This window comes from Cottoperca gobio, chromosome 9, assembly GCF_900634415.1.
Source record: "Cottoperca gobio chromosome 9, fCotGob3.1, whole genome shotgun sequence".
Lineage (NCBI taxonomy): Eukaryota > Metazoa > Chordata > Actinopteri > Perciformes > Bovichtidae > Cottoperca > Cottoperca gobio.
The window spans coordinates 8,302,768-8,324,056 of record NC_041363.1 but is presented as its reverse complement, the minus strand read 5'-3'; the positions used below and the strand labels follow the sequence as shown (position 1 = coordinate 8,324,056).

General features: G+C 42.5%; 1 protein-coding gene across 4 annotated transcripts in view; it reads right to left on the bottom strand.

Annotated features, from left to right (window-relative positions):
- The window catches only part of arb2a (ARB2 cotranscriptional regulator A), a 145,449-nt gene that overhangs the window by 117,481 nt on the left and 6,679 nt on the right, over positions 1–21,289 (bottom strand). For all 4 annotated transcript variants that reach the window (XR_003832797.1, XR_003832798.1, XM_029439662.1 and 1 more), the window contains exons 5-6: positions 10,481–10,546; positions 8,722–8,913 (exon numbers count right to left, since the gene is read on the bottom strand). Coding sequence is in view for 2 of the 4 variants with exons in the window: in XM_029439662.1 (XP_029295522.1) it covers positions 8,722–8,913; positions 10,481–10,546 (258 nt within the window). In the remaining 2 variants the exon portion in view is untranslated. The remainder of the gene's footprint in view (positions 1–8,721; positions 8,914–10,480; positions 10,547–21,289) is intronic.

Below are 21,289 nucleotides of genomic sequence, written 5' to 3'. Positions count from 1 at the left end.
CTAATCATCTGTATGACAAATAATCCATTAAGCCAAATTATTAAAAAGCTGGTTTAGATGTCTGAATAGCATAAAACACAGTCTACAGGAAAACCAGTGCAGCCCTCCAGCATCTATTTTCATTGCTAACCACAGAGTCAGAACTAAAACTATTAGCTGAAAGATTTGTTGTTGTTTGCCTCTAACCCTAGTGTACCCCCTAGAACCCTGGTAACCCCTATTTAAGTACTGAGTTTCCTCTCATCGATCAAAGTGTGGCACACACAGTCTAGGAGCATGACACTGGCACTGCAGAGCTTACAGCAGGTTTCAACTTTGACCCTTAGAGATGCTCAGTGGCTGATTGTGTGTGTGTGTGTGTGTGTGTGTGTGTGTGTGTGTGTGTGTGTGTGTGTGTGTGTATGTGTGTGTGTGTGTGTGTGTGGTGTAGTCCAAATTCACAGTGGTTCACCTATCTGGTCACCACTAGCTCCTCGCAAAACTCAATTTCCTCCTGGAACATCCAGAGCTAAGCACTTTGAACCTCTGCAAACCTGCTGCGAAGGAGAATACATGTAAAATTTGTAAAGGATGTAAGAGCTTTCGTGTGCGTGTGTGTATGTGTATGTACACTAACATAAGTGAGCACACATAAATGTGTACGTGTATATCAACTGACTGAAACACATATGGTACGTCAACCCACCTGTAACCAAAAAAAACGTTTTCGCTGTCAGAGTGTGAACATACTGCGGCACAGGTTGACGAATTGTAGAAAAGATTGTAGAGGATTCTTAGTGCGTGTGTGCCTGACTTTTATGTGTGTATGTGTGTCGGTGTGTGTGTGTGTGTGAGAGAAAGAGAGCGAGTACGTGTGTATTGGCCATAGAGAAGTGTTCCCAGTAAGAGAGTGAAGAGGTATCCACCACACACTGCCTGGGGCCCTCTGGAACAGAGACTAAACAAGACCTTCCCATTGGGACGCACACACACAGCCCGCAGCTGCATATGACCTACTACCCACCTCTCACACACACACACACACACAGACACAGACACAGACACAGACACACACACACACACACACACACACACACACATTGAGACAAAGCCTTTTTGATGGTATAATTTGTTAATTTCAAGAGAAAAAATAAAGTCAATTATCACACATGAGCTAAAAAATGTACACTTCTAAATAATGTTTCACAATTAGATCAAAGTCTTCCTCTCTCATTTTCTTTTGTTTTTTCCATCCTCTCATCCCCCAAGCAGCATGGTGGCAAGAGCAGCATGGAAACTGATACAACCAAACAACTCACAACAGCCTTTCCAACGATGTACACACACAGTATATTTGAACGTATGTGTGCAAACTCTACATTCAGAAAGTAAACGTTTATGTTTCCCTTTGAGCGTATATAAACCAGTGTAACAAACTGCTACATTTGAACTCGTTATGTTCACTTTTTGGGATCTACAGCAGTAGTTCCCAAACTTGTTTAAACCATGGCAACCCAATGACACACAAACACACTCTCGTGCACCCCTTTAAGCTTAAAATGTCATAGTAAATATCTATTATCTGCATTTATTTTAGGTCTATTTAGTGTGACAAATGTGTGATAAAATGTTATCAAAAATTGGAAACAAATCTTGCCACATCCATGGCCACCCCGGGGTTCCGCAGCAGCTGCTTTGGGAACAACTGATCTGAAGCGCTATGTTTAAAGTCACACTATTCAAATTGGATTACTTTTAGAGAAAGAATCCTCTAATGCAATTTGCACGAGCTATGTGTGTAAATCCAGAGGTACTTTGTAGAGAATAAATGATATATGCATAGTAAAATTGCCAGAGTTAATTTACTGTAACTCTGAAAGTGTCAAAATCAACACTTCCTGTGTTTATGAAGGCCAATCAACACTAATTAACGCCACAGAATTGACTGTGTTTTCCCTTGAATCTCTGCTCTTAGCCCAAATGTGAAAAGTCATAATGCACGTTCCTCCTTAAACACTTATGTGAATAATTTATCTGGCAGATTTGCAGTGGATGCAAATTACAAATGCCACTGGTAATTAGAGCAATGACAGGACCTCCCAAAAGGAAATCCATTTTAAATAGGGCTTAATACGTAATGCAAAGAACATGTCCCACACCACTGACCAACAGAAGCAATGACAATAACCATGTGCTATGACATTTTACCTACAGTGTGTGTTTATAAAATACCCATTGTAAACTGTTGTTCTCATTTATCAGTGTCTTGTGAAACAATAGCGTGTGTGTGTTTTCCTAGAGGAAGCCTGAGGAGGAACATATCTTCTTCATATCGTTGTCTGACTGACAAATAAAGGCTCCCTGCCAAGAGAAACTCAATGAGACCACAATCAATATACTGCTACAAGGTGAGCACACGCACACACACACGCACACGCACACACACGCGCGCACACACACACACACACACACACACACACACACACACACACACACACACACACACACACACACACACACACAGATAGGGGATGATGATCTACGATTACCTGGAGAACATAACAATCAGCTGCATGCTCATACAGTATGCACACGCACACACTGACATACTGCATGTACACACACACACACACACACACACACACACACACACACACTGAAAGACACTTAATATGCAAATGTTTTTTTTACAACAGGGACAGCACTCAATTGTTCATCTGGATGAAGGGGGGGCAGATAGATAGATAAATAGCTCTCTAGATATCTAGCTCGGACCTCAATTGATGAGATTTCACAAACGGCAGCAGCACTGCTGTTAGGACAGGGAATACCACCACAAAATAATGTTTTCTCTCCCTCTGATCAATTTTTAATTTGGCCTGTGCAGCCGAGCCCTTGGCGGGGCTGGCCCCGGTAATTATGGTGGGTTATTGACAGCTGCCTTCCCGCGGGACGCTATTTAAAAGAGGTTTAACCCCAGAGCAAGTCCAGGCCCCACACCCGCCTTTGAAGGTGTCAAGTGCATTGATCTGAGCTGCGGGATGTGCTGGGACCTTCCCACCTGGAGGTGTGTGTATGTCTGTGTGTGTGTGTGTGTGTTTGTGCGTGTGTTGCTTGCAGGGCTGCTATTACAAGGCCATGGCAAGAAGGTGCATCTTTTGACCCCTACACAGACACACACATACACAAACTGTCCTCTGGCTAAACCTGGCTGGCTGGAAAGAATGATACCTTGTCTGGCCTCTGTAGCCACCTGATGCCCCGAGATAGGCTGTACACACATTCTGTACGTACAATGTTATCGCTGGGCAAAACACACACACTCACACACACACACATACAAACAGGTTAACTCACAGCTCGGGGGGAATTAGAGGAACAAATGAGAAAGGAGGAGGAGGAAGAATGGTGATCGGAGAGGCAGAGAGAGAGAGATATCCTCACAGCACGCAGGGCCGTGACACAACACAGGCAGATGCCAGAGTGTGCAGCTGATGTTAAGAGGACATCATCCAGCTAAAAAAAGAAAGAAAAAAGAAGAGGGTGGGCAGCATGACAGAAATTAAAAGAGGATTTCTGTGTTTGAGTTTGTCTGCTTCGCTGCCCCCTTTCAGCCTCCCATTGAAATTCTGGGCAGATACAAACCCCTAGGCTTTTGACACACTTTTGAAAACACCACACCCCCTCTTTCTTTCCAGTGGGGCTCCAGTGTCGAGCCTGACTCACAATCGAGAGAGAGAGAGAGAGAGAGAGAGAGAGAGAGAGAGAGAGAGAGAGAGAGAGAGAGAGAGAGAGAGAGAGAGAGAGAAAAGGGGGGTGAGAAGGAGGGAAGGCATTACAGGGAGTATATCTGTTTTGGTTTTAGCAACTTCCAAATTAAATTAAGCAGTTCTTGAGGACAGTGTATAATTGGTGTGCTTTGTGTGTGGTTGTGTGTATGTGTGCACATAGAAGTTCAAGAGTTGTCAGGCTTGATATTGTGGATTAATTAATTAATATTTAATAAATCTATGTGCACAGAAAAAAATAATTAAATAATAAACAATGAAATCAAGACTTTTGACCATCTGTAAAATATAATGTATTGTGGGAGATAGTTTTCTAAGCACAAAGTAGCTGATAACTAACGTGTTCCCTCCACTTCTAAGAAGTGACAGGAAGTAAAGCAAAAGGCACAAAAGCTACTACAACATGTTGGCTTCTTGCTTCATAAACACGTTGTGTCATGGCCATATAAGTGAGAGCTATGGCCTCACAACACCATTTGTGGGTTTTCTTTCAATTTGGACAGAAACTTTCACAAGTGGAAAGTCCTACTCTTAACTCCAACAGCTACTATAACTAATGATCCCACCTTTCAATATTCTCTCTCTCTCTCTCTTTCTCTCTTCTCTTTCTCTTTCTCTCTCTCTTTCTCTTTCTCTCTCTCCAAACCCCACGGCGCCCACCCTCCACCTCCACCAACTCAGTCTCAGGATGCAGAGCAGTGACAGGGCCAGAAGGTAATGATACAGCTGCCATGATGCAACAAGCAGACCTGTCGACTGTCAGGAATTGAAATCATGAAGGAATAAGCTGTCATTAAGAGGCCCTCTCCCAGTAGTGGAGCTGTCAGATGCCTGCCTTCTGCCTACTCTCTCTCTCTCTCTCACTCTCTCTCTCTCTCTACTCCCGTCTCTCCTCTGCCAGTCCCACCCCATTTGCAGTCACTCCCTCGTCCTCCTCTCATTTCTCTCTTCCTGCTTCAATCTTCTCTGTACCCCTCTCCTTCTTTCCTCTTCTGTCCTCTTCCAACCAATCACAACCCTTCTCCCGCTCTGCACCCCCCCCCCCCCTCCCCCCACCCCCTTCTCAATCTCAGATTCCCGTTTTTCCACCTCTTTCCCCCACTCACTGGTTGTTGCTGGATCATCTTCCTCTCACCTGTCATTTTACTTCTGGGCTATGGGAATAGCACCACTTCCGTGTGCACACACACATGCACATAAAGACAACTTGCATGAGACCTGCACATACAGCACAAAGTTTCCCCTTAACCCTACATCACTGTACAACCCATGTGATGCATGTGTGCCTGTGTGTGTGTGTTTGTCTCGGCATGCTGTGCACATGTCTGTGCGTACATATTTTAGACTTATCTTTAAAACACACATTTTCCCAGCTTATTAACATGTCATCATCATATAGCAGCATGACAAATATTGTGATATCTGTAAACACGAGCATGGTGCATATGGGAGGCAGAGACAGGCAATAGGGTGCAAATAGGGTGCAAATGCTGCCCTGAGATTCACCCTGTGAATGTGTGTGTGTGTGTGTGTGTGTGTGTGTGTGTGTGTGTGTGTGTGTGTGTGTGTGTGTGTGTGTGTGTGTGTGTGTGTGTGTGTGTGTGTGTGAAAGCCTGTGTGTTGTGTGTAGGGCCTGATAAACTTGTGCAATCAGCTATTTTACCCATCTGAAGAGGAAAGGAAGTTCAGAGCAAGAGTGCTGCTTTGAAACAGGTATGTGCAAGACAATGCACACTATAGAATCACACACGCACACACACACACACACACACACACACACACACACACACACACACACACACAGTAGTGAGGCTTATCTGTGTATGTGTTGCTCATGTGTTTTACAAAGCCACAAGCTCCCCCCATATTTGCCGATTGCACTTCAGTTGACCCTTCGCTGCAGGCTTTGAATTTGACTTCCCATGAGTAACTTCACATGAACTGCACTCGAGGCAACTGATTCTTGCCACGAAACATTTGTTGAAACTGGGGCCTAATCCAAACATGAAAAAAAGTACACTCAAAATGTTAACATTTGACCCAACACTGCACTTAACTAAATTTGTAAATCAAAGATATTGTGTAATTGTCATGGCGCCAGAGTTGCTCTTACTCAGTCGGACAGGATCCGACTGATTTACAAATATGGTTTAATACCAACCGTGATGACGGTTTGGTTACAGGAATAATCTAATGCTGCTAATTCTCACACTGCTGGATACTTTATATATACACTTTTTAAATGAATATACTTAGTTTGTCCCCTCCCTTCCTTCTCAGCTAGTCATTTCCAAGAATGACTTTTGTCAGTCAGTGTGAACTTTGCATTATATTCAGCTGTGGATTATATTAGCTTACTTATATTTAACATGCTTTACTGTATATATTACCTACAGTGTTTTTAATGCTACCTCATATCAATCATTAATGTCTCATAGTAAACATTTTAGAAAAAGGAAGTGCTTTAAACAACAATGGTGTCGCTGGTGGCTTTCTGCCAGGTTTCAGACATCACCTCATCACTATTTCTGCAGCACCTCTCTTCCCACGAGGAGATTAAATATAACATGCTGGGTGTCAGCTACCCACTCGGCTGAACAGTCAGAAAGTCATTATAAGCATTGACTTAGCAGATGCATTTAAAAGAATGCATAACGTCCATGCACGTCTGTCTTAGTGCTGCATTGCAGGTAGATCTATAAAAACAATTTGATTTCTGTGTCAGAGGGATGAATTCGTAGTTTGTACAAGTACGAGTTAACCAGATGAGATGTTTGAGTGTGAATGAGTAAAAGGAGGAATAAAATGTGTAACAATTATATGTCAAATATTGAATATAATATAGCAGAAATAACTTTGCCAATATGGAAATGTTAGTGTTTTAATTTGCATTGTTTTATAGTTTTTTTGAGCATACTGCACTCCCAAGTATCCACTGAAAATACCATACTAAATAACTATAATGGGTACTGCTGATGAGTATGCAGCATGTCACTAGTTTTGATTATCATCCTGGTTAGCTGGTCCCTCTCAGCTTAAGGAGGAACTAATCATCAAAATCCGCTGATGGCATGTTACATGGAGAGGAAAAGCGGATAACTCTTGCCTGCCAATGCCACATTAGAGCTAGAGCTTTTTGCGCTGGCACTGTAATAATGGCTAATTGGCTGTCCTTGAGGTGGTCTCTTCACAAACTTGCTTCATCATGGGATTCTGCTCTTAAAAAGGTTGTGATCGTGAATGTTGCCGCCTGTATTTGCTGCGTCACAGAGCTGATTTGTGAGTTGTCGATGGAACATGTTTTATAGTTTGGGTGCTGCGTGTCTCTATATTAAGGTTTAAAATGTGCATCTGGTTATATCTGTGCTGAATCAATAACTCAACCTCTCTCAGCAGATTGTATAAGTAGCTGTAACTCCTGTACATTACACTTAAAAATTACATCCCCGCAAATTTCATGGTATGACATAATAAACCGCAAACATGCCCGTAATAGATGCAGACAGCATGCATTGACTGTAAATGCGTGTGCCTGTCTTTCCAGTGCACTCTCAGAGTACGAGGCCTGTGTGTGGTAAATGCCAGGATGATGATTTGTCAGGGTGTAAGAACACGATTTCTTGTTTACAATGATGAATGAGCAACACTCGCACTAAACACACAGTGTTCTCTATATCTAAGCTGTCACTTTGGCTTTCTGCAGCACAACCCTGCCTTCTCCAAACTGTAATACCAACCTGGGTAACTGTGATTCAAAGACAGTCTCGGGGTAGCCAAATCATCCGTTTGCACACACACGGGCACGCACGCACAAATGCGACCGAAACCTCTCCCGTTGTTGCACACAGCAGGAGCAGGCTTTACACAGCAGTGAAAGTCTTTATGGCATTCAGATGGACCAAACGAGGAAAAAAGGGGAGAGGGAGAGCAGGATCCCCCCTAAGTCAATTTAAACAGCGGGCCGATGAAATTACACAGGTAGTCGTGGCCAGGCTGACAAATGAGCACAGAGATGGGGTAAAAAATAATAAGACAGGCAGAGCCCCCTTTTGCTTCCTGACACACAGATGTATACACTTGTGTGTGATCATATGATAGGGAAAGAAAAAACTAATCAATATTTGACATTACATTATATCTTCCTGGCTCTCAGCTCAGTCCCCCATGAATACACAGGACTAAATAGGATTTATGCATCATAAGAAAGCATTTTCTATGTATAATGATGATCATGTTACAGAATATGCTTCATTTCACTAACTAGAACAATATAAGCCTCATTTCTGGGTTGAGGACTGTAGAGTTATTGTATCATTCATGAGTATGAGTCTATGTTTACACCTGTGAATGAATGGCTTGTTATGAAGTGCCTCTGTGATCACATGATACAGTGGAGTGCAGAAATTGTTTAGCATCATATCATTTCTCATGTGACCCTGGGACAAAGTTTCCTTTCCACTCCGCACTTGTGCAAATTGTAAAATGAAGTTAAACTGAATTGAGTCAATGCAGCACATCCAGAGTCTAAGCTATGAAAGCACACAGCAACAACAAATGACCCACAATCACATTCAAACCTCCAGTCAAATACAAGAAAACAAAATACCATGACACTCGGCTTCTGACTGTGCCACAACGCCTTCCACAGCCCCAACATATTCAAGCCTGCTTTTCAAATAATCCGTGTGTGTTACTTTTGTCACACCAACATCCCATCAGGCTAACCACGGTGGTGGCGCTGGTACCAACGATCGCATGCGATGAACACACTGCAAGACCTTTTCACTCTGATACCCGTAAAACTCTACACACCAAAGAGATGTGTGGAAATAACTACAAGAAAAAGAAAAGTATTTATCACTACTGTAGCTTCACAATAAATATGTTTCTAACATCTGATTTGCAGTGTCCTCAGTGCACTCTCTTGGATCAAAGATCTAAAAGTTCTCCCTACCTCCATGGCTCTGGTGATGAAGGGGATCTGTGTCCCTGAGTCCAGGTCCTGGTTGATGATGAGTCTCCGGGCCCACTGACCGGCACGCACCACACCACTGCCCTGGATCAGCACCAGCAGCTTAGAAGGGTTGGACAAGGCATCTGGGCTCAGGTAGATAAAACTGGTGGGTTCATCTTCTGTAGGATCTTCCTAAACGTTCAGGAAAACACAGGGTACCGTGTGTCAGTAACTGACGTTGCTATAAAAAGAATTTAATGTAGGAAAAATACACACTTTCCCAATGATGTTCATATTTCTTTTTTTAACTACTCAATATATTTTGAATATGATTTCATAGACTTGTGGGACATTTAACTCAATCAAAATAAACATTTGCTGTTTCCATGCAACAGTAGCAAATGCAAAACATGATCAAATTGTGATTTCTGCTGCTTCAAAGGATCATGTTGGAAATTTTATTATGCAACATGCATGAGTTTAAGGAGAAACAGCCTTCTCCTCTGTGGCCTTCGTAATTAAAAAGAAAACCTCATATGCATTGCAGCATCAGTACACTAATCAACAATAATCATGATTAGAAACAGCCTCTGTGTGATTAAAACTGAGGCAGAAAGTATTACAGACAGAAAGAGGGGCTAAGTGAGTTAGTGAGTGTTTGTGCGCATGCATGCATGCGCTCCGTCCACATCCCATGCGTCTTTGCATCCCTCCCAAGTATGGCTGGAAGAACCTCTAAGGAGACAAACACTGTCCATAAAAGCCATGGGTGGCAGCTGCAAGAACTTAATCCAAGCAGACAAAGAAAGCCGAGTGGGGGAGAAAATCTTACCCTTTATTCTCTTTTGCTCCCTCATTCCCTCTCCTTATACTTGGCTGTGGTTAATCTTCTTAAAATCTGCGGTCACAAGTTCAATGCCACGCAGGTGGATGGACCCACCACTAATACACACACATACACACACGCCATATAAACGCAGGCGGGTGGGCAGCAGGAAAGCAGAACAGAGCAATTTTCCAGAGGAATAATGAGATAAATAGGCCAGGAAGATAAACCAGTAAAAGTGTATGGGGGCTAATGAAAGGCGCTGAGTCCCTGGCTAGGTGATTTATGGACACTGTTAGCGCTGGGGCTAACTCTGCTATGCTTCTAAACACCAGCGCTGCCTAACATCCATATAAACACAGCCTGAAAAATGATCACAACTTTTATGAACAGAAAAAGGACAGGGGTGGAGGGGTAAAGGGGTAAAGGGGGGCAAAAAGACACAAACATGCTTCCAACAACAAATAAAAGGGATCAAGTGTGTGCTCTGAGCCTGGATGAGCTGGGCGAAGAATAACTCCATGATGGGAGAGTAGAAAGTCCCCTTCAGCACGAATGAATGCAAAACAGATTAAGCATCAGCATGCTGCGCCGCTGCGCCTTTGAAATGACACGTCACAATACAGTTAATTTGTTGAGGAGACACTTTTGCACAAAGGATGTGGGCAGAGGAGGGGGTAAAAGAAAGAGAGGGAGTAAGAGAGAAAACTGAGTGAGATAGAAAGAGAAAGACAAAGACTGATAGAGAATGAGGAGAGCTGACGCCTCACAATCCCCCCTTTCTTTCTTTATTTTTTTTAAACAGGACACTCAATATCATAATCACACTCTGAAGCCTAAGCATTTACGTCAATTTTCATATTTAATACTCCCTTTAATCTTCAAGGGCATAAATCAAAGAGGAAAATGCCTCTTTTCACTCTGGGTACTTACTGGCAGGATTGCTTTGGTCATGTTGCACTTTTTCTCCAACAGCTCATAAACATACTGCGTGATGATCTGGGGAGAACAAACACACACAGTCAAACATTACATTGATAATACAGTGCAATGCAATTAATATTTTCATATTGCTGTTGATACTAATCCATCCAACAAAAGTCAACCTCATGCTGCATGAATGTGTGAACAAGTAATAGCAACTACTGTCATGCTTGCAAACAGAATAAAAAATACTATTCAAAACCCTCGTTTGCCCTCTGGTGTGTGTGCGCGTGTGTATGTGTGTGTGTGTGTGTGCGCGTGTGTGTGTGTGTGTGTGTGTGTGCATGAGTTACTTGAAAGGGTCTGGATCGTACTGTGTGTGGTGTGTGTGTGGTGTGTGTGTGAATCACAGTGCAGTTAGAGTATTGAGGTTGTAAGTGCCAGGAGAGGAAATCTCCTGTACAAGCGAAGGGCTGATGTAAGTTATGTTTATCCCCGCAGCCACAGCACTAAAGAACCTTGTATACCGAATCATTCCAACCCCAGGCCAAGCCTTTCATGGTTCAGTGACATTAACAACTTTCTTCTCCATTTTCCTTATTTCTTCTTTCCTTCTTTTCTTCTCCCCACATCCTGTTTAGGAAAGAGAGAGGCGCTTTGTAGAACGGATTTCGATTTTTGATCAGTTGTGAGAGAAAGACAGAGGAGTGGCGATAACAGACGACAGGGCACAAGGCTGCTGGCAGTGAGCGGTGTTGGAGCTATTGTCGCTCTGATGATGTTTCCCGAACACATGCAATGACATCCCTGTCCTGTAAATGTCACAACATAACAATGATGGGCTGATGGACCACAGGGAGAGCCGAAGCAACATGCTGTCCTGCTCCGCAGTGAAGACTCACTTTGGTTAGATTTCAACATATAGGACTTTCAGGAAGCCAAAAGGCCAGCAGTGGCGCCACAGCTACAAAGCAAGACCAACCAACTGACTGACACCAAACACAAACCAGGGTCAACCAGAGACTGTCACGTCTCACAGCACAGAGTGGCATGATGCTCAGATGTCATTAATGTGTTGAGAGGTAGGGAAACTGTACTGAGACTGAATAATAACAGGGCAGTAGACATTTACACCTGAAATGTAATAGTGATTATGGTTGTGTGAAGAAACAAAAGGTAAACTTAAGTGTGTTTTTGAAGCCAATCAAAAGTAAACTCAACCTTTGTCAGCTACAGTATGTGAAACAGAGGTGTACATGACAATAACGCTAAATGTCAAAAAAAACATTTAACGCTATTTCTAAGCGCACGATTTAGTCAAACTGACATGACTTATGCATATCCCTAAATTACAAGTTCCAAATGCCAAACACTTTTTATACGGCATGTTGACACAGAAAAGAAAGGACAGCAAAAGGCTAAAAGCTACTCGAGAGTAGTCTGAAAAAACAGAAGGGCGTTTGCTTTAAAGTCAAATATGAAATCTCATGATAGGCACAATATTGCCACGCTGTTGTAATGCTTGAAAGAAACTCAATTCTAACTTGATTTACTGCTTAAAAGAACAACATGCAAGAATAACATTATGCACTCGACACATATTCGCCTTATGACAGCCAATCAAAGGCCAGCAGTCGGACCAAATGAGATGATCGATTTTACCATTTGACCCAGAAAAAGGGGGGAAAAATGCTAGAGGAGCTAAAAACAACTCCACCTCACCCCAACCCACAAAACCTCCAACAGCTAATTCACTAAAATGTCAGCCAGTCTGATGAAGACTAAAATGATTCCGGGCCTCTGTATGCTAGTGTTTAATGACATCAATAAGCCTCACAGGAAATTTCATTTGCACTATGTTATTTGTTCAGTGCCTCAGGTGGCTGGAAAACCATCTGATATAGAATAAGCAGAAAGGCTAATATGGAACAAGAGAAGAGAGGAAAAAGTGGAAAGAATGTAAGTTTCACTGTGTAAATCCATTTCCACTGATAAACGGATACTGTAGATCATAAATAACAATCTAATATCCAAGCTTGTATATAGGCTGTGTGGTCATCCGTATGCTTTAGATCATAATGAAACCTGCAGCCAGATTACCTGTTCAGTAAACAAGATCAAAAGTAAGAGTTGAAAAGGAAACAATACCAGCACTCCACTGAAATATGTTTTTTTTTGTTGTTTTTTAAATGGGATAGACTCAGAGGAGAGGCATACAACTAACAAACACAGACACACACACACACAATCATAAACGCGTGCACACACACTCACACACACTCAACCTCCTTCTGTGTGGGCCTCTGAGGACTATGTCTCAGCAGCTGATCAGTACAATAAGAAAAGCCTCTTTGTCACCTAATTACCAATGTGTTATTAGTGCTTTAATGAAATGCCTGCAGGAAGCAACGCTCAGTGCCTGCTTTGTCGGCATCGGACGATTGGAGAAGCATGAGGAATGGATTTGGCAAATAATATTAAGACACACAAAGAGAAGGGAAGGAAAAGAGAGGGTGGTGAACGAGAGAGAAAGATAAAAGCAATGTAAATCAATTCAAATCAATGGCTTTCATGGCCATAAACATACTTACAATGTCCTTCTTATCGGCAACAAATATGTAATATCATTCAGGCGGACCAGATATGGGTGCAACATTATTTAAATTGTCAATGTAAGCTTAGAGTCTCCCCGACTATCGCAAAGATTGGGGGCCTGAAGTCCCAGAGTGCACAACTTCACCTCTGAAGACACAGAGCAATGGCCATGAGTGACAGTTTACGAAACATTTGTAACCCTCACTAACTTTGTGTCTCTGGACTAGCGAGGCAAAGTCAGCGTTCAATATGGTAAAAAGAGGAAAAGATTAATTTCCTCCTTGGACAGCCGGGTGATTATGTATCCTCGAACAACAGCAAACTTTCTACATGACCGTGAGAGCGGCCGTGGGAGAGTCCTTCTGCGGCTGAGGTCACCTCTGTGTCTGTGGTTTGTTTGTGTAGAGGAAGCATTGTGGCGATGAAGCAAGAAAAGCGGGATCAGGGAGGAAGGAAGGGACTTAAAGGAGGGCTCAGTGGGAGGAAAGAAGGAAGACAAGAAGGGAGACATGGAGAAGTAATCCCCAGGAGCCAGAAGTTTGTGCCAGCTCCCAATGCGGTGAACAGCTGAGAAGAGAGGGAGCGATAGAAGGAAGGATGGATGGGGTGAGAACAGTACAGTATGTGGCCTCTATAAGAGGCCTTTGAGTAGGTGGGCTGTGACATCAGCTATGACCTCTGGTCACCCCTATAACAATCTCTTCATCACTCTCACACACCAAGCCAAAGTCCTAACGAAGACCATCATGGCTGCAAGTCGATATGTTTTTAAACTCCTCACTACAGAGAGAGACCTCCCACATTATGTGTGCACATGTATCAGTTAACGTGTGCACGTGCGTGAGTCTTATCGTACTGATTACAACAGTCATGCTTGCTTTGGCTGACCGCACCTAAGGCAATAAAGTGATTATGTTTCACAGGCACACACAAAAACAAACGCAAGGACGAAGAGGACCAGGACAGGAGGAGAGGTGGGAAAGATGAGGAAATGGAATAAAGAGTAAGGCAATATGCGAAAAGAAGAGAAGGAAAGGGATCAGAGGATGATACGAAGGAGGAAGGGAGGGTGAAGGTTGAGATGGTCAAAGACAATGGAGAATTTGAGGTAATTACAGGCGAGGAAGACATGACCTGAAGCTTATCAGGGTCGCTGTAAGTTTCATCAAGATAGATTTAAGACTCAGTGACATTTACAATCAATTAATAAATGAAAATAATCATGACATTTTAAGTGATCAGAAGTTACCAAACTGTTAACAGCTACCAGTTTGAATAATGTCATTTGAGTGATTTCTAATACTCATTGGGGCCCATGAAGCCACACTTATCTGATAAAACAATCCATGTGCCCAAATACACTCAAGACAGCAGCACATATACACAAGAAACTCATGTACAGACACACACATCTCTTGTCTCTGTAGTCCAGAGCCCTCTCCAAAAGCCACTTAGCCATAGAAACCAAAGAGCAAGAAGAGGCATCAAAGCTGTTTATATAATGAAACTGAAAGAGCTGTTCCATGCCGTATCACTGACTGCACCCAGGAAAGCATTGCTTCTTCTCCAGAGAATAGGAGAGGAAGAAAAAGAAGAAAATCCCCCCAACAATGCAGCACAACAGTGGCAAATACAGCAAAGCATACTCAGAGAGACTGTGAAAATGAGAGAGAGCATGAGGCAATAGAAATGTTGTTTATTTTAAGTCAGCCTTGTGAACCAACCAAAAGTGGTATTAAAATAGAGCCTATTGTTGTGAATTTGTGATCTGTCAGTGCGTGTAGGAAACAAACAAAGAGAGCGAGAGAGAGAGAGAGAGAGAGAGAGAGAGAGAGAGAGCGAGAGAGCGAGAGAGAGAGAGAGAGACTGGTGTAATTCCCATGAGGTCTCTGTCATTCTTCTGTCAGAGGAGAGAGGGCTCTCCAGGGGAAGAGAAAGTTCTCAGACACTGACTGACAGACACACTGTTTACACTTAGTGTAGATATCCCTCCCTCTCTCTCTCTCTCTCTCACTCCCTCTCAACCCTCCCAGCACTACTCATCCTAATGGCATCGTAATGACCTCCTCAGGTGTTAACTGAGAAGCCGGCAGAGGTCTAATTCAAAGTAAAGTACTGTATGCCACCCTGGGTGCCGGCGGTAGCGACAGATGCCAGCGCTATAACTACCAGCCCTCCTGTCTTTTCTCTAACACCCCACCCCCAAGTCCAATTCCCTTCTCTTTCATCAACTCTAATCCACCTCACCCACTCCCTGCAACCATTTTTTTTGTATGACTGTGTCTGCTTCCTCCTTCGTGCTCTCAGCAGAAGCTGCAGCGGCAGTGTTTAAGTGTTTTGGGAATGAAGACGTGATAGCAGTCAGTGAATCCGGGCAGACAGCTGTCATTTATAGTCCCTCTTTAGAGAGAACCCATTAGCTTCCCAACAAAATGGTCCACGACTGGTATGGGGCCTCCTGATGCTTTAACTACAGTATAGAGGCCTGTCTCCGGGGTTCCCAATGTAGGTCTGACGCAACACTTCATGACTGCACTAGGACTCTTTAAAGTTGATTCATAAGACCTCTACTACTTATAAATGTAACTCATCTGTCTTTGGTTAATGTTGATTATCTAAAGAACTAAACTGTGTAAAAACACACTACGTCTAATGAAACACTCTAAAAGGCTGCACCTTCACAAACCCAACTAACTACCACACGGACACTGGTAGATTATGAAATTAGCTTTGCAGCAATGTGAACAAATACATTATTTCAGCTTAATGGATGGTACTGCAGCTAAATCTTCATCAATGAGCTGGACACAGACTCTCCACAGGTCTTCCACAACGGTCTGTATTACAGCCCACACGTTTTACTGCATATATTGTTTGTCCGGAGACTAACATCCAAATGTATGCAAATGATATTGTAATTTATGCACATGGTAGAGGTATAACACAAGTTACCATAGAGAGCCGTAAACTCAATTTATAATGTAATATAATATATTATGACGGAAAGAAAGAAAGAGAAAGTGAATGTATTTATTTTGCCATTCTCCTCACTGTTTTGCTCAAGGGCACTTCAGCAGGGCCTTAAACCTTGGCCAGCTGGTCACCGCTTTGACAACGCCCAGCATCCATAATGTGGAAACAGGGAGACAGGAAGAGAGAAAAGATAACAGAGAGACAGCAGAGAGTGTAAGAAATAGACAGAGAGAAAAGGAGAGGGAGAGAGAGAGACGGCTTTCTAATTCAGCCATCTGGCTAGCTTTACTTCATTATAATATTCTGACTGTGTGTGTGTGTGTGTGTGTATGTTTACAAATTTGTGAGTGCCTTCCATTCCACAGATGCAGGCAGAGCAGAGAAGAATCCTCATTTATTAACAGCTTAATAGAGCTCCATCTGGGCCAGACCCTATGCTTGTCTTCTATCAGAGAGATTCATCACCAAATCACAGGAATTAGACTACAACTGACACCTACACAGGCTGCGGTGACCCTGCTGCACTGAGCAACACTGTGCAGACAGCGTGTGCTGTATTACAGCTGTAATACGGCCATTACGATAACAGTCGGAGCCGAGGATGGAAAATGTCCCTACACCAGCAGTCCGTCGGTTCTTCAGTCTTGCTTTGTGTATTATTTTAGCTTGTATATGACACGGTAGAATGAACACAAAAGAAAGAACACAATAAAGAACATAATAGACCAATACTGCAATTTACAAACTGGGATAGATGGAAATAACATAGAAGATCATTTTAAGTTGGTGCTTAACCTCTTTAGAGAGTGCATTCAGGACATAAAGGGATATTTCAGTTGAAGACTTCTTATTTGTCTTACTTATCCAGAGACGGACAACCATAGATGCCCTTTCTCATGCTACTGCCATACCTTCAGACTGCACAGAGAGACATTAAAGAGACATCAGTGAGTGGGCTGACTCTGGGTAAAGAGGAAAAATAGCTATATCGCCCGAATATTCTAGCTTTCCCTTAAAAGAATTTAGTTGAGGCAGTTAATAATCAGGTGCTCCCTGAGGACATTCAAAAGGTTCTCATGCCAGAGGTTATGGTTTAAAAAGGAACATCATTCTCCTACTGTATGTTTGCAGTCAGTACACTATATTAAAACGCTACACTCAAACAGTAGAATTTATTTTATTGACTTTTTCTTCAATAAGCCATTTCCTATATTTTCCCGAATGACTTTGTGCAACTTCAAACTAACTTTCCTCCATTTCGCCTGTGCTATACGAGCTGCCATGCTGTACGCACACCATCACACTCTGTCAGTTCAACTTTTAACAACTTTTAACAACTTTCAAACTTTCCTTTTTCTCTAATAGTTGCACTTTTTTTATAAGCTATATTTTTATTTTGTGCACCTTCTGTCATTTCATCTCAATTTCTATCGAGTTAAGTTCCATTCATTATTTGTATTACTTTACTATTAGAAACTGGCCTACAAATTAAGCTCAATTAGCTCATTGAACTGCTACCCATGTGCACGCACTCACACGACAAAGTTGACCAGTGCAGCAGAAGTAGCATCTGCACATCTCTCAACATCATAACATAAATAGATGAGAACATTTTAGAATTGTTTTTCATAGATGAGTAGTGAAAAAATATTCACTACTCTTGAGCTCAACCCACATTTTGTTCCCATCTCTTTCTTTTGCTTGGAGGCCATCACACCAACATCCTCGTGCTCCCTCTCCCTATCCGTCCCTCCATTCAGACGAGGCTGAAGTGCAAATTGGACATCTGGTGCTGTGATGTGTCTGACAATACAGCCGCCGCCCCCCCCCCCCCCCCCAGCCCCATCACACATGTACACAGACACACAAACTCACACACTGTCCTCAAATACAAGACCGTACGGATATAAAGACACTGAGAAGAAGAAAGGCGGGAAAGATGGACAGAGGCAAGGCAAAATTATTTGTACAGCAACTTTCAAAAACAAGGCGATTCAAAGGGCTTTACACAAAACATTAAGGCACAAAGATAAGATATAAAAGAAACACAAGTCAATGTAAAAAGACAATATAGAAAGACACAACAAATAGGATTTAAAAGGATTAAAACAAAGACAGTACATCTACAATGCCGTTCATTATATGAATAAATAGTCCCACATTTAATTGAATACAATGCAGTGGCAAACCCTGCTTTAAAAGAACTGAGAGAAGGAGCACACAGAAGCTTTCTGGGAGTTTGTTTCAGATATGTGGTGCATAAAAACTAAATGCTGCTTCTCCAAGTTCAGTGTTGCCTCTGGGGACAGGAAGTAGACCTGTCCCAGAAGATACAAAAGGTCTGGACAGTTTGTAAAGGAGCAGCAGATTAGAAAAATATTTTAGCCCCAATTCCTTCCATGCTTTATAAACCAACAGTAGAATTTTAAAGTCAATTATTTAACAAACAAGAAGCCAGTGTAAAGATCTGAGAACTGGAGTGATGTGATCCACTCTCCTGGGATACTTCCCAAGTCTCTTATTTGATATTTCCTCGCTCCTCGCTTGAACCGAAAGTAGCTCTGGTGCGCCATCTTGAAGACCTTCCCAAAGCTCTTAAGTCTGCTCTGAGGAGCGAGGAGTGATCTCTGAGCAGCGAGGAGCGATCTCTGAGTGATCTCTGAGGAGCGAGGAGCGATCTCTGAGGAGCGATCTCTGAGGAGCGAGGATACACGAAAGCAGCCTTCACGCAAGTCTTTTACCAGCCGACACAGCCCCTTACTGGATATCAGCTATGGATTGGACGCTGCAGCTGACTCAAGTGCATCACGCCCAAGTTTTGTACTTTGTTTTCTGATTTACCATCCAGTTAAAAATGTGTTAATTGTAGATCTAAAGAACAAACCGGACCACAACAACTTTCTTCATTTAGAAGAAAGATTTGTTTTCATCATCTGTTATTTCTGCCATTAACTTTTATTATGGATACAATTAAATTCAGAGGGATAATGAAACAATGAATAAATAATATGAAACGCATTCTGCCCATACATTTCTCTAAAAACACATTTCTTCATTTCCTCTCTCCTTGCATGGTTTCCTTGTGTGTTAGTCCCTCCCATCGGGGGATGCATGGAGAGACGCAGGGAAATGTGGCAGCAATTTAAGAGACTTGGGATGTACACCTAGTCTTAGTGACGACTCTCGCACAAGCTTTTCTAAATCCTGCTGAGACATTGGGCCTCATGCATGAAGTGTGCGTACGCAGTGTGTATGTGGTTGGATTAAAGTGCTGCTGGAGATGGGCGAGTTATTGGTAAGTGTTATTATATGACTGGATTGAAGTTTGCATTATTACCTTCCAACATAAATACAACAAAATGAAATTGACGCGCACTGACTCAGTGGAGGAGCACACTGTCAATATAGTGACAGTCCGGTGCCTATACTGAATAAGTGTGCAAATTAACCGTGGCCTGCTGTGTTCTGCACAATATTGCCATGTGCTATGGTGTCAGGGTGCATCGTCTTAGGCCTGGCTGATGAAACCATGAAAATGTTCCATCAATACTTTAACTCTAGATCTGCTTGAGTGTTGCAGTCTTGCACTTATCTTTAGGTGTTGCACCAAGAAAATCCCCAGCTAGTAGAAGTCCCATTCTCAGCACATGAATTCACCGGTTTCGTTTCGGTGAGTCTTGGGAAAGTTATAGTGTCATTGAGCGATGGCTGTCCATTTAAATCCTGTTGAGTTGAGTTCTGATGAGCTCACTCCCTGACAGAAAACATTGGCAGTGTGCCGTGGAGTTCAGGAGACTTCTCCAGCGCCAATGTCCTTGTCTCGAGGACGGTAATCTTCAGTAACAGTTTATGACACGTCTGTGCACATCAATTCTGTTTGGCTTATGTTAAAGTTGCGGGTAGCAGAAGGCAATTCAAAGTAGATAACCGCAACCCACAGTTGTCACAAGTCATCCTCCCAATTATTTAATTGTAATATAAACCTCCTTAATTAAAAGGAAAAAAGAATGAAAAAGTAGCAAAAAGAGCAGCTAATCAGAGAGCAGGTGAGAGGAGTGTCTGCACTGGAGCGAAGCAGGAAGCTGCCATCACTTCTCCAGAAGAAGGGAGGGAGGGAGGGAGGGAGGGAGGGAATAGAATGTGAGTGAACATTAGGGGGCAATGATGATGCCCTTTTATTCATACTGGCAGGAGCACACGTCCTTGTGCCATCTCACAGCTCTCAGGCTGAATTGTGGCTAGTCTTTAGCCCGTCTCAGGTAGCAAGTTGACAGAGGGCATTGGAGTGTGTTGTGGAGTGTGTTGAACAATAACAGGCCTGAAGCTTTCTCAACCTTCTACAATATAATTATTATTTTATATACATCATATTTGAACTTCTGCTCTATTTTGTGTTTTATGTACATCACTTGGATTCTCATTTCTACAGCGTTTTTTTTGCTTTTATACATTTTGTAAGAGCATTGTCGATGGGAGCCTGAGAACAACAATTTCATTGCCAACAATTTCTCCACAGTAATTGTTGCGCATATGACAAATAAATTGTTGAGACATTTACCCTCAGGACATCTGACAAACTCTCTCATCCTCTCATACGGGGATGATAGAAGAGACTAGGAAGACAAACAATGGCATATAGGGATGAATCGAAGGACAAATACATCTGCATGTGTCGGTCGGGCAGACGGATGCAGAAACAAGCATGCAGGTACGCCTGTGTCACACACTTTCTTAAACAGATACATACAGGGGCTGACTAAGCAGCATAACCCACTTTACAACAAAAGGCATACAATTCAGTAGCTTTGTCTATTTGTCTATTTATAATAGAGCATTTTTCTTATCAGCAAAAAAACAATGCATTTGTACTTTTAAAGCGGTGTAAGTATTTATTGTCTTGACTCATCTGTGGCCTAAAAACAACAGACGGATAATACTGCTTATTCAGGTAGTGCTGCTTTCCTCTCAGCCAGTTATTCTCCTGCAGCACAACCCATACACTATCTGTTCTCATTACACATATCAACACTGATTGACACAGTTTCCTTTTTTCTTTTCAAAAGAAGATACTTCTGTCAATTTTACAGGATGAATAACATTTGCATACATCCTGCTTGATGATTATTTATTTTTCTCCCAATGTTTGCCCCCCCTCCGATGCCCGAGTTCAGTTAGTTTAAATGTCTGTGTGTTCTTTCAGGGCCTCTTCTTGCATGCCAAATGTTTGTTTCTACAGCCTTTTAAGATGCT